The sequence below is a fragment of the Stigmatopora argus genome, chromosome 22, assembly GCF_051989625.1.
Source record: "Stigmatopora argus isolate UIUO_Sarg chromosome 22, RoL_Sarg_1.0, whole genome shotgun sequence".
Taxonomy (NCBI): domain Eukaryota; kingdom Metazoa; phylum Chordata; class Actinopteri; order Syngnathiformes; family Syngnathidae; genus Stigmatopora; species Stigmatopora argus.
Window position 1 is genome coordinate 5,710,001 of NC_135408.1, and position 12,792 is coordinate 5,722,792.

Sequence of the window (12,792 nt, forward strand, 5' to 3'; positions counted from 1 at the left end):
TACAAAGAAAAGTTTGGACATTTTAGCGTTAGCGCTACAGATTAGGGCTTAAATGTTATCAATGAGGGTTTGACCTATGGTTTCGTGCCATGTTTTGGTGCTCAACTGTCTCTAAATATGTTTAACAATCCGGTCTTGAGTTACCGAGATACCAGAGTTGGTGGCGCAGGAGCCGTTGCTGTCGACCAACACGACCTGGAATGTAAGACCAAAGAAAGTGCAGGGTCTTTGCCAGGATTCGGGGTAGTCCCACTGAAACTTCTTGGGACCAACGGCACGCAGTCCAGGAACCGCTTCTGGCCTCACTGAGAGATATGAAAAGACAAAACCCAGCTGCCGTAACCACAACCGAGAGTGAGCGTTGCAATATTTGTCCGAAAATGTACCAATGTCCCTCAGGTAGAAGGCTTTCGTGTACACCTCCAGTTTGTATGCGCTGAAAATGTAGAGCGACACATGCACGTGTTTCTGTTCTTCTGTGTACGAACAACTCAAGTCCTGGCAGGTGGCCTCTGATGCGCTTGAATCCAGATGGCAAGCGAGAACCTGGGAACGTCTGAGGACAGAAAAACACCATTCATAAGTCATCGGTAGGTCAGGTTCAGTTGGGAGTAGGAGAGAAATCCTCACCGATGTGCTTTGAACATCAAAACTTGAGCTTTGCTTCTGCTCTTGGTTCGAGTCCATTTGCAGTCGAAGCTTCCGTTGTAGTTGGAGGCCGAACAGTGAAGAGCATCTGACCAAAATAAACTTGTTATCAACAGTCCATGCCAGGGCTGTCAAATTTGGTTAGGTTCGCGGGCCAGATTCATACCAACTTTTTGTTTTGGGCCATAAAAAGGTAACTTAACGGCAGTAGCCAGTGTAAGTGAATTGGACCTTATTGCCTGCCATTGTCAGGGATAGATGTCGATTCCTTTTTTTATTAGGTATACCCGCTCAGTCAAGATGGATTAGACAATATCTCAGACAATCTCACATACCTGTATGCTGTCCCCCTTCCAGAATGTCCTTTGTTCCTTCTTTCACATGAACCAGGACTAGCGTGTGGTTCAGGTACTGTCCACTGGAGCTTGAGTGACAGCTGAAGTTTCCTCCGTTAACCTCCCAAATCTCGACACTGACCTGAAGACCCTTTAAGTGCGGTTGTATCACACCTGTCACATAGACCCAGTAGTTCTTGTAAGTTTACTCACACACAAACTCGGTCATTCCATTCTTTCTTACCATCTCTTTTCCAGAACACATCCCGGTCATGGTGGACCTGCCCGCACGTCAGGGGAACTCGTGACATCTCGTCACCACGCGCAACTGTCACCACCAATACTGAACACACACAGTTTGTGGAAGAACTTATTAGTCTCATATTAATACTAAGACTACCAAGTACCAACCATTGTCCATCAGAACTGCTGTGTTTCCCCCACTGGAGGCGGTGATCATGAGAAACGTCACCACCAGGCACCACGACATTTTCAGCAAAAAGGACTTTTCAAAAAGTTCTACAAGTTGTTTTCAGCTTCAAATTGGTCCACTTGTGTTTGTGCGTGACTCCGAGCGAGTATTTATAAGCGCTTCATGCAGAAGTGGTTGTGACGCCTGTATTAGAATCTCCATGTGTGATTTTCCCCCCATGCAAGGTGTATAAAAAGTCCAAGAGGGAAGGAGAAGTTTAGGTCAGGACCACACTGGGCAACATCTCACTTCCTCCCCACGAGTGTGCACAAAGACAATTCACAAAATTTCCGAATCAGGATTTTTTTTTAACCTCAATTCAAATACTGGAGTTGAAAAAATACTTTATCTCCTTCTCAATATGTACAGTACATGTACATGAGGTGCCGTGTAAAGAAGAAGAGTAAAACAGGATGTTGCAAAGAGAGGAAGTTGGGACGTCTACATGGAATGGCTCAGTGTTAAACATTTTAAAAAAACACTTCCTGTAAGGGAATTTTCCTAAACTACTTTCCGCCTCAACACATTGAGAATGATACATTATTTCATATATCATTACATAATTAATTATCCATTTCAGTAAACAGTTTATCCCAGACAGAATTGGCTGAATAAAATATTAAAATCAATATTTTAGAGAAATAAAGTTGTATACGGGCGGCCCGGCGGCTTGAGTGGTTAGCACGTCAGGCTCACAGCTCTGGGGTCCTGGGTTCGAATCCATGTCAAGGAGATGGATAACCATTGTCATTCACAAATAGAGACAATTTAGAATGTTTTTTGGGATATGGGAGGAAACCCGAGTACCTGGAGAAAACCCACGCAAGCCCGGGGAGAACATGCAAACTCCACACAGGGAGGTCCTACCTGGGTTTTAACCCACAACCACAGTCAAGTTAAAAGTCAGAGAAGTTGAAGTGTTGCTGTAGTTAGAAGTATTCGTGTGTCATAAATCTGCTCAATTTCAAAGACATTTTGATATATGAAGATTGAATTGAAGTCGTATTGCAAAACACCACCGTGTTGAGCACATTTTTGTCTTTCAGTCCAGGGGGGAAAGGAGTGGTGGATGAATACAAAGAAAGATTTTTCTTAATTTAAAAAAAATGCTTTCAGAAACACAAATAGTCCTCAACTCTACACTTGTTATGTGTGTAATAGCGATACACCCATGATTGTGTAAGTGATGGCAAAACATTCCATTCAGCATTGTGTTCATCCTCCAACGTGAGCAAGAGGATCTTTGTTTGGTCTTTTTTGTCACGCCGCTCCCCCTAGCAACGAATCGGCTGTTGTCTTATTTGTCAGAGTGTCCAAACATCCTTTTAAGAGTCGTGCTCAACTCTCGACGGGCGTGGGTTCCCGCCGGGGAGGCGTGCCTGGGGGTTGGCTGATGATAACCTGGACCACGTACTCCCGTGCGATGTTGATCTGCTCCAAACGCAGCCTGTCAGTGAGCGGACGTCCTGAGAAGAACCAGCGCTGCGCCGCGGCCGGCACGCCTTCCTGACTATGGAGGCGGCGCTTCATGGCGCCCACCGTGTCGGCCGAGCGTACCCGCAGGCGTAGGTCGCGCCCCGTGGAGAGGCGCAGGCGCAGCTGGCGCTCACCATCCTCGCCCGTCGAGGCATCGGCGCCGCCAGAGTCCTGGTCAGAGCCGTCGGGCTCGTCCGAGCGTTCCTCGATCATGTTCACGGGTGGCGCCAGGCAGTAGACGGGCAGCTGGTAGCGGTTGCCCAGCTCGTCGTAGCATTCGCTCAGCGCGCCTGTCCAAAAGAGATTGATGTCGAAAACTGATCAAACCTCTAAACGCGTCACCACGATAAACCGCTGAGATTGGAGAAGTACTTTTATTTTCACATGGTTATTCCGGTTAGCGCAGCGTCACTAACCGTGAGGCAGCGTGATACTGGCGCCGTCCAGGATGGCCTGAGCCAGCTGGTGGTCTTGGTTCTCGAAGGCGCCCGCGGCCGCCCTCAGTGCGTCCCAGATCTCCTTCCGGCCCTCGAATGCCGGCGCCGTGTCCCAGAATTCGTCGCGCTTGCTCCGCAGCTGACCCTCCGTCATGGGGTAGTCGCTTTTCCATTTGGGTGGTTCGCGCTTGAGAGGCTGGTTCCGCCCCAGAGCCACTGACCACAAAAAAAGATGGAGATGAATTGAATTAGCAACCTGAAAACTCAAGATCTGCCTTCAGTTAAATTTGAACCAATGAGAACGTTTTACAAGGCGCCACTTTGGGTTGTGGGAGAAAATTTGAATGATGGCATGAACATGTTTCATTACAAAATTTCAAAGTAGGCTTTGAAACGTGGGTTTCAAGTAGTGATATATGGCTGTCCTAATCTGTGGGTCTTTCATTTTAAATCAAATATTTTGTGATACAAAATAGTGTACATCGTGATAGAGAATTTTCCCGTATCACCCACCACTAGTTTTTCAAGGATGAAAATAGTAAACACAATATTAGAATATTTAAATAAATATTTTAATAAAGCAAATGCATGGAAAAAAAGAGAAGAAACAGAGGACTTAAAATGATACCTTTCTCAAACCGTAATCAGTCATCCGAAAATAATAACAATAGCTAACATTGATAAATTGATAAATACAGTAAGTAGGTACTTGACCTAGCTACTTCAAACTACTACTTCGGGGTTTTCATCAACATGAGTGTTAAACTCTGTGGCGTCTTTCTAAATTCAGATTTCAACATGTGTGTTGTAAATCCGTAGGAATGCTTGAAAACGAGAGAAAACAACACAGCTATCATGTACCCTGTTAGCGAATAACATGCTAACTAGCTACGGATGCTAACTAGCCTAATGCTAAGTGAACAAAGACCTATCGCTCAAGACGCGACGCGTCAATCCGCCGCCGAACACCCGGCACATTCCTCCCCATTGTCGGATGACAAGTTCAGTCCGGTCTCCCCCGACCCTCTCTACGAAGCAAACGGGAAGAGGGACACGCGAACCCCCTTAGCCGGCCGGTGCCGATGCGACCCCCGGCCGCTGTCCGGGCCGGACGACAGCGAGCGAGTTACCTCCGGTTCCGTCCGAGTTATCGTTCAGGCTGCCCGAGGAGTCGTGCTGGCTCCCCACGCAGCCACCCATGGATGGTTCGGCTCAGCGACCCGGGCCGGGTAGTTCGCCGCCTCCTCCGCGCCCCCCCGCCGCGGCTCGGCAAGGCTGCATCACATCGCCGAAGGAGACCTCCTCATATCTTACCCCCCACCCCCAACAACAAATTCAGTGGGAAACGATGCTTCGAGATACGAGTTACGTACACAATTCACTCATACCTCAAAGCACGCACAATGATCTATGTTGACTACATACCACTTACCGTAATTACTCGAATATAACACGCAGATTTTTGCTATATAATTAATTCCAATAGTTGGGGGTGCGTGTTATAATCAAAAACAAATATATATATATATATATATATATATATATTTTTTTGTGTCTTGTTACATGGCCCTTAGCCTGGTGCTTTTTCTTGCCAAATAAATTGAATTGAAATTGAATTGAATAAAATAAATTACAAATTTTCGATCGAAAAAAGCATTGTCAAACTCACTTTGACGCACAGATTTTACGTCATCTCGTAAAGCCGAGACCACCACTGCCCCCCTCTAGCCTCGTACCCGTCTCAGTTCACCCTCTCTCAGTTCAGTGTTATAATCAATAACTAAAATAAATTACAAATTTTCGATCGAAAAAAGCATTGTCAAACTCACTTTGACGCACGGATTTTACGTCATCTCGTAAAGCCAATCGGATGATGTGTTGTGGGAGGAAGAGGAAGTGGATGAAGGAAGCGTGGACGTTGATAGGATTCTCAACGAAGAGATGTATGAGAGGACAGACAAAGAGAGAGAGGAACTCTTCATTTGAAGGATTCTAATGAATAAATTTGTTTGAACAAAACAATCGTGAAACGAAGAAAAAAAGGTAAGATTTCTGATTTTCGTCAGCGGGAAATTTTAGGTGCGCACTATATTCGAGTACTGCGTTTTTCCAGATTTTTTTGGCCCAAAATTACCTGCGTGTTATTTTCGAGTGCGCGTTATATTCGAGTAATTACGGTATTTAGTTGTCTACTAGTTATTTATTATGTTGACTACTTATTTATTGATTATCTCTTTGTTTGTTTGTTTGTTGTTATTTGTGCATTTCCCTACTTATTTCTGTTGTTGACTACTTCTTTATTTATGTCTTATTTATAGATTGTTTTTTATTTATTACTTATTGTTATTATTTCTTGATTATTGATGTGTCTGTTTGTATGTTGTTGTTATTGTGCTCTTCCTGGTGAGGCTTTAAATCTCATTATACTTGTACACTGACAATAAAAGCATTCAATTCACTTTAGCGTTAGGAATCAAAGTTGGCAATAAACGCCTGTTTGTGTGTGAATTTACGGTAAGTTTGCACGTTTTGTGTCAATTTTAGGTGTGTGTGTGTGTGTGTACACTCTGCGTGTGTGTATCAAGGTTTCTTTTGTGTCACCTGAATATATTTGCATTTAGTTTTGCATAAATGACCGTGTTTGCGCATACGTGTTTTTTTTTAAACAATTCTGTGTGCGAACTTAAATGTGTTTCCGCATAAGTAGAAGTCTGTTTGTGTAAATGCATGCATTACTGAATCAGATGATACATTTAGCGTATTGGCATCCATAAATGGCAAGAGACTTCTAATATGGATTAAACGTCCACCGCCATCCAGTGACGTTGCTACGGTTTCCAAGTCAGAAATCCCTAGGGCCTCCACCCCACCCGCGCACTGGCAAAAATATGTTTTTGCACACATACATAAATACACAATTAGTAAAAATTGGATGAGGCTACATTAAATGCAAAATGAAGTTGGCAGACAACATATATGAAACATTTTAATAGAAAAACATTCATTTTCCGTACCGCTTATCCTCACACAGGTCACAGGGGTGCTGGAGCCTATCCCAGCCAACTGTGAGGTGTATGCAGGGGACGCCCTGAAATGATTGGCCACCAATCACAGGGCTAAATAAACATTGAATGATATCAATTAATATTGTAAAATAAAATAACACATTCAAATGCCACTTTTCACAAAATATGCGGGATGCTCAAGTGTGACACATTTCTGTGACGCCTGTTCATTTTTCATGAATTAAATCATTGGTTTGGCACCAAACAACACAACCGTTGCGTAAGAGGAAATAAGCGGCTGAAATCAAATTTTAATGCCATACCAGTTATTACTGGTCGCAAATGTCACATGGCGGCCTGTCAGCTTGTGCCCTTCGCAAAGGAGGGGCTGTCACGCCCGCGAGCCTCCCCGTACAGAAACCCCCCTGTCCAGTACGTCGGCGGGCCCGGATCCAGTCCTCCGGCAGAGAATTCGCTGGAAGGCGTGCCTGAAGTCAGGACTGCGGCAGTAGATGAGCGGGTTGAAGGCCGAGTTGGAGTATCCCAACCAGTTGAGCAGGCGGAAGAGCAGTTTGATGTCCCCTAGGTGCACGAAGGCCATCAGGATGTTGAGGATGAAGAAGGGAAGCCAGCAGAGTGTGAAGGTCCCCATGATAATCCCCAATGTCCTGACCGCTTTGTGCTCCTTCACTGAGAGCCTAAAGCCGTGCTTGCAGTTCTTCTCCCCCTCTTCCGCGCCATCGCCCTCAGCGCCGTCCTGCGCCCACAGGTAACGAAGCCGGCGCTCGTCTTGGCGGATCTTGCGCAGCTGCCGTTGCGCCTCTTGGTAGACGCGGGAGTAAAGGAAGACCATGACGACGAGAGGCAGGTAGAAGGACACCGCCGAGGACGAGACGGCATACGCTGCGTTGGTGTTGAAGTCGCAGCAGCGCTCGTCGGCGAGGCAGCGACGAGCCTCCCGATCCTTGGACACCCAGAGCTTCAGATGGATGGGCGGGAAGGAGATCAGTGAGGCCACCGCCCACACGCCGACAATTGCCGCTAGGGCGCGGCCCCTGAAAACCCATGACAGTCGCCTTCAAAGTCTTGAAAATGAAAACAATGTAGTATACATACACCTAAATATATTCTCTATAAACAGGTGTATACTATTTATGAGTCTTTTATTGGCTCTTGATGTTTGTTACAGAATTCTATATACTGGACTCAACTTCATCATAAACATCCACTTGAGTGTCATCATTCCTCGACATTTGATATCAGTGTTTTCGCCAAGCGCAAACGAAAACGTGTCATCAACGGCAGTAGCGGCACAAGTGCCGCTTGTTTGCTGCTACATTAGCATTCCCATAAACACGCTGAGAAAAAGTTGTTTTCACTTAGGTAAGTGCCTTCAAAATCAATGTTTGTCAAAGACGGTGCTTGTTGGCCGGCCCCACCCACCTTCATCGAGAATGAATGAATGGATTGTTGAAAAATATGCTGATGTCATTTCTTTTTGCATTAGTACTTAATTCATTGACTGCCATTAATGGCAATAGAGGAGCAGTCATGGAAATGTGATCAGTCATAGCGCAGTCACCTGGTGAGGAGCGTCGTGTATCTCAGCGGCGACGTGATGGCAAGGTAACGGTCCAACGCGATGACGCACAGTGTTTCGATACTGGCCGTTACGCATAAAACGTCCGTGGCTGTCCAGAATTCGCACAGGAAGTTGCCAAACTGCCACGAGCCCGATAGGATGTACACATACCCCAACGGCACAACGGCGGCACCCACGATCAGGTCGGCCGCCGAAAGCGAGGCGATCAACAGATTGGTCACCGTCTGCAGGCGTCTGAAGCGCAATATGGCGCCTATCACCAGCATGTTGCCTGCACCGATGCGACAGGATGTCAATCATTTTGAGTGATCTGTGAATCGACGGTAGGACTTACCAAAAACGATGGTGGCGACCAGAACGGCTGTGGCGGCCCCTAGCAAGACCACCTTGACGTCACCGTGGTCCGCTAGCGTGGAGTTGCGGCTGTACGACTGGTCGACCTCGTTAACCTATGAAGAAAGTAAACCACATTTTTACTGGAAGGGCTGGCAGTGCTGACTATGTTTCAGTGCCATTGACGGAAATAGACGCCCAATCCATTCTGATTGGGAGGAGCCTGCAGTGAACAATCACTGAAAATAATGAAGCGTCAAACGCCGGTGACCTCGTCGGTGCATCATGAACATCATCAATAAGCAACAAGAGTTTGTGCCCAACAGAGCCCAAAGATCGATCTTTAACGTGCACTAAACACTTTGCACACATGAAAATAAAATCCTCACTTCTAAAATAAAAAAGATAACATCCCTCTCAAAAATAACAAGCTCAAATAGTCACATACAAACTCACATAAACTTCACATGTAAAATAGAACCTCACTCATACACCATAAAAACCAACACAGAACAAAGTAGCCTTGTTACACCTACACCAGCTGACTTACACTTAAATCGTCACGTTCACCATAACAAACTCTCTCAAACTCCTAATTCCTTTCTCATCTTCACACTGTCACATATGAACCAAAAAATAAAAACGTTCAAGTCATGAGAATAGCTCAAATTGTCAACCAAAAATATATCTCTCATAGCCCCAAAACCTATTACCTTTCTACCCTCACACAACACAAACATTCTGATATACACCTAAAATATAACCCCTAAAATCTCTCAAAACGTCCACCCACAATTGATAACCTCTTTCACACTACAAAACCTCTCGCTCTCTTATCCACACACACAAATGCAGACAAACTCCCACCCACTGTCTCACAATAAAAACACTAAGAATCATTTAGATATACAAAAACATTTAACACACCAACAAAACACATCCCACTCCCTTACACCCCCCAAAAATGTACTCTGAACATCTTTCTTTTTTTCACTGCCACCTTTTTTTTTACTGTCCTTTCAAACCTCCTCAGCTCGTAAATGTCCAAATATTTACAAGACAGCAAATATAGGCTCCAACAATAAGCGCACGTGACACCGATAATATAAAAACACCCGCGGGGACTCGTGAGCAGCAGGCGCCAGATGTCGAGAAGCTCCCTGACAATGCACGACAAGCAGTTTCATTTCTCATTTCTCAGCTGCTTACAGCTATGTTGCCATAACAATGTGACAAAAATTCGCTGTCATGATAATTAACATGCAATCTGGGTGTTTCCGTGTGTATTTGTTAGGATAACCATTTTCCCTTACTCTGTATATGCAGTAAGCACTTTTACTTGATAGGTCCATGTATAACGCGTATAGAGTGCACTCATATTGACCAACACATGCACTTTTGACCTTGTGTACAAGTAAAGGCTGCTCATATACACACAAGTTTACATTATTGAGCCGGTTCCTACCTCCATGTTGCCGCGTCCTGACTTTTTGGAGTCCGCCAGCTTTTAATTAATGAAGGGAAAAGTTTCATGATCAACCCTGTGTTTGTATGCACACACTCATCTCACACACATTCTCACAGACTAACGCTACACTCCATACACACATGTAGCAACACGCTCTTGTGTGGGAGCAAGCGACAGTCCGACTTTTTATACACAAGCCGCTTGATGACATCACTCTCAGCTTGTAGCAAATGAGCAGACAGCTCTGCACTTTTAACTGCACACTGCACTCACAAGCAATTGGAATCAATTTATTTGATGGATGCATTTTTTTAGGCTATATACATTTTGAATAAGAACATCATGCAACAGTCAGACGTGGTGCAGGTAAGTGTACTGGTCTGGGGCTGCTTTGATACTTCAGGGCCTGGACCATTTGCAATGATCTTTGGAAGTTATGGAACCATGAATTGTGCTTCTTTTGCAGCAAAGCCTGGCAGCTGCTCCAGTTCAAAATTAGATTTCTATCGTTATCAATTGAACTAAAGCATTATTATTCATTGTCAGTCCCTCCCAGTCTAAATGGATTCTCTTTCAATTGCTGTCAATAACCATGAAAGAGTAGCAAAAAATCATTATACCTAAAAACGGGCATTTTGTCTACTTGAGTTATATTTATTGGATGACATTAAACATTCATTTGGAAAAACCTTGCATAAATAAATATTTTAACAGGGGGGAATTATGATGTGGTTACTCTATGATTAGGACATGATCATACTTGACTTGTGAAAATCGCCAAGAGAGAAGCTGAAAGTAGGGGGCTTGTTACCTGTTGTGACAAAAAAAACAGGGTGTAACAATCAATATTCCACATTTTAGTCCTTTAGCTTTGAGGTTCAGGGTGCCATCAAGTCTGCCATCTTGTCTGGAGTGAAGATCTCAATCCAGTAGCCATCCGGATCTTGAAGGAAGGCCAGTCCTTTCCTCTTGCCTGCCAACACCACAGACAGTTGTCATACAAACATTTCACCAGTCTTTTGAAAATCCTGTAATATTCATTACAGGATTACTGTGTTCTAGTAATCATTTCAGACTTTAGATCTCTGTTTAGGTTGTGTGTTTACCAGAGTGTGGTTTCTTGATAAAGGTGACACCCAGAGATTGAAACAGGTGACAAGCAATCCCGACGTCCGGAACAGCTATGCCAATGTGACCTGTGGTTATGCCAAAACAAATCAATTAAAAAAGTAAGATGACTTTTAGCCTGAATGAGCAGTTGCAGGGCTCACCAAATCCGAGGGGGTCACTGTTTCCGTTGTGATATGACAAACTTGGATTTGACTCGGACCCCCAATTGCTAGCACATAAACATAAATAAATTGTTGGGAATATGTATCACAGAGATAATATCACATCTTGTCTTGGCCTGAATATAAGATGACCCTGATTATAAGACAACCCCCTATTTTTCAAGACTCAAGTTTGAAAAAAGGGTTAGAGCTTTTCAGTCTTATTTCAATGCAACAAACACCGTCTTATATTCGGGCCAATACGGTACTTGATGCACTCATCTGTAACATAACATGGAATCTGTGGATTGTCTACGCACTGTGTTAGCTCCAAGGTGGCTCTCCGCGAGAATGTCCAGGCTGTTCGTTCCCGGATATCGGACGGAATGTCAGCCTTATTCTCGAAACCCAAAAAGTAAAGAGTGAAGCGAACTGATGGGAAGTCGATCTTCTGCAACAGCCTGACAAAACATGCACACATTTGGTATCGTTGCACGGCAACTTTGACTCATGTGTCATGACTGACGTCATTCCGAGGATTCGGGTGTAAAAGTCCAAGGATCGAGCGGGATCTTTGACCCTCAGCATGGTTTGCTGCATCATGTAGTCCTACACACAGCAAAGATACACAACCATTTTAACTCCGCTATCAAGAGTCCTGGATATGCATGAGCTATGTTTTTTTGCCCATTTAGAATTCTCCCATTCAAATGTCTACATTCTGAAATCATTCAATAACTGCTTTCTTGAATGATTGTAAATACTGAAAAAGTACTTATTGTGCTTCAAAGGCAAATACAACTACAGTGGACTTAAGGTGTGTTCACCCCGAGGAATGCGTCATGACAACAAGCTGAGAAAAATAAAAGCTGTTGTCACGTTTTAATTCGGAGAACGAATGTCAAATTGGAAGAGAAGGTGCGTGACCTTTGTGGCTGGGTCTCCTTCCTTGCAGGCGTCGAACATCGCTTGCTCTGATAGACCTCTGTTCATGACGGCGGCGACGCGTACAAAGATTTGACAACACACTAAACAATGACGGCAACAAGCAGTTGTACCTGCCCTAGCAGGCACGTGTGTTGCGCAGGAATGTAGCTGCATGTGTCAGCATGTGTCGTGGAACTGGAGGCGGGGTGGACTGGAACCAATAAATGGCATGGGCCCACCTTAATGTATTAGCATTATGAATAATAATAATAATATAAAAATAATAATCATAACCTGGCTGTTCAGTGCATTGTGTTCATATTGACAGTTTATAATACTGCCGTGGCCGAGAAACTTTTTTAAAATAAATAAATAAATGCCCAGTATACCCGATGGAAAGTCCACCCATGAACTGGAAAATACAATGGCTAAAGCTAATGTGGTCCATTTTGCATCATCGATCCCTCATGAAGATACACCAATCTCACCTGTTATCCATTAATTCATTCATTTTCCAAATCGCTTACCCTCACATGGGGTGCTGTAGCCTATGCCAGCCAACTCAAGTCTAAACTGGTAGCAAGCCAATCGCAGGGCATGCTCACACTATGGTCAATTTTGAGTGTTTATTCAGCCTACCCTGCATGTCTTTGGAATGTACCCGGGGAAAACCCACACAGGCACAGCGAGAACATGTAAACTACACAGGTAGGCCGACCTGGATTTGAATCCAGAACCCCATAACTGTCAGGCTGACGAGCTAAACACTCATCCTATTAGTATAGTCATTCATTCTCTATATTAATTCGTCTACGTA

The 12,792-nt window shown here is 44.4% G+C and overlaps 4 protein-coding genes across 7 annotated transcripts in view; all 4 read right to left on the reverse strand.

Moving 5' to 3' along the window:
• il12bb (interleukin 12B, b) overlaps positions 1-1,587 on the reverse strand; it is a 3,991-nt gene extending 2,404 nt beyond the window's left edge. For both annotated transcript variants that reach the window (XM_077593019.1, XM_077593018.1), the window contains exons 1-6: positions 1,395-1,587; positions 1,228-1,326; positions 984-1,157; positions 631-736; positions 387-556; positions 145-305 (exon numbers count right to left, since the gene is read on the reverse strand). In XM_077593019.1, coding sequence (XP_077449145.1) covers positions 145-305; positions 387-556; positions 631-736; positions 984-1,157; positions 1,228-1,326; positions 1,395-1,473 — 789 coding nt within the window. In that variant the 5' untranslated portion in view covers positions 1,474-1,587. The remainder of the gene's footprint in view (positions 1-144; positions 306-386; positions 557-630; positions 737-983; positions 1,158-1,227; positions 1,327-1,394) is intronic.
• Positions 1,588-1,782: 195 nt separating this feature from the next.
• On the reverse strand, positions 1,783-4,677 carry ubtd2 (ubiquitin domain containing 2). Of its 3 annotated transcripts, none has more exons than XM_077593020.1 (3): positions 4,499-4,677; positions 3,348-3,584; positions 1,783-3,221 (listed from the first exon to the last, which is right to left on the reverse strand). In XM_077593020.1, exons 1-3 carry the CDS (start codon positions 4,566-4,568, stop codon positions 2,794-2,796), a joined length of 735 nt encoding a protein of 244 aa, XP_077449146.1. In that variant the 5' UTR covers positions 4,569-4,677; the 3' UTR covers positions 1,783-2,793. The 3 variants fall into 3 exon arrangements, with proteins under 3 accessions (XP_077449146.1, XP_077449148.1, XP_077449147.1); XM_077593022.1 differs by lacking the exon at positions 4,499-4,677 and adding an exon at positions 4,297-4,492; XM_077593021.1 differs by lacking the exon at positions 4,499-4,677 and adding an exon at positions 3,997-4,492.
• Positions 4,678-6,386: 1,709 nt separating this feature from the next.
• LOC144068142 (beta-2 adrenergic receptor-like) lies at positions 6,387-9,918 on the reverse strand. Its single transcript, XM_077592428.1, has 4 exons — positions 9,775-9,918; positions 8,311-8,425; positions 7,956-8,247; positions 6,387-7,428 (listed from the first exon to the last, which is right to left on the reverse strand). Exons 1-4 carry the CDS (start codon positions 9,778-9,780, stop codon positions 6,765-6,767), a joined length of 1,077 nt encoding a protein of 358 aa, XP_077448554.1. The 5' UTR covers positions 9,781-9,918; the 3' UTR covers positions 6,387-6,764.
• Positions 9,919-10,053: 135 nt separating this feature from the next.
• LOC144068196 (lactoylglutathione lyase-like) lies at positions 10,054-12,114 on the reverse strand. Its single transcript, XM_077592519.1, has 6 exons — positions 11,976-12,114; positions 11,575-11,657; positions 11,369-11,509; positions 11,049-11,116; positions 10,884-10,973; positions 10,054-10,750 (listed from the first exon to the last, which is right to left on the reverse strand). Exons 1-6 carry the CDS (start codon positions 12,039-12,041, stop codon positions 10,656-10,658), a joined length of 543 nt encoding a protein of 180 aa, XP_077448645.1. The 5' UTR covers positions 12,042-12,114; the 3' UTR covers positions 10,054-10,655.
• Positions 12,115-12,792: the final 678 nt, after the last annotated feature.

Coding starts and splice junctions, on each gene's coding strand:
- ubtd2 (XM_077593020.1), bottom strand. CDS start 4,568: ATGGGTGGCTGCGTGGGGAGCCAGCACGACTCCTCGGGCAGCCTGAAC. Junction 3,585..4,498: donor TAACTCGGACGGAACCGGAG/GTAACTCGCTCG, acceptor TTTTGTGGTCAG/TGGCTCTGGGGCGGAACCAG. Junction 3,222..3,347: donor CAGTATCACGCTGCCTCACG/GTTAGTGACGCT, acceptor TCTTTTGGACAG/GCGCGCTGAGCGAATGCTAC.
- LOC144068142 (XM_077592428.1), bottom strand. Junction 8,248..8,310: donor GGTCGCCACCATCGTTTTTG/GTAAGTCCTACC, acceptor GCATCGGTGCAG/GCAACATGCTGGTGATAGGC. Junction 7,429..7,955: donor TACACGACGCTCCTCACCAG/GTGACTGCGCTA, acceptor ATGGGTTTTCAG/GGGCCGCGCCCTAGCGGCAA.
- LOC144068196 (XM_077592519.1), bottom strand. CDS start 12,041: ATGAACAGAGGTCTATCAGAGCAAGCGATGTTCGACGCCTGCAAGGAA. Junction 11,658..11,975: donor AAGGAGACCCAGCCACAAAG/GTCACGCACCTT, acceptor TGCTGTGTGTAG/GACTACATGATGCAGCAAAC. Junction 11,510..11,574: donor ACCCGAATCCTCGGAATGAC/GTCAGTCATGAC, acceptor ATGTTTTGTCAG/GCTGTTGCAGAAGATCGACT.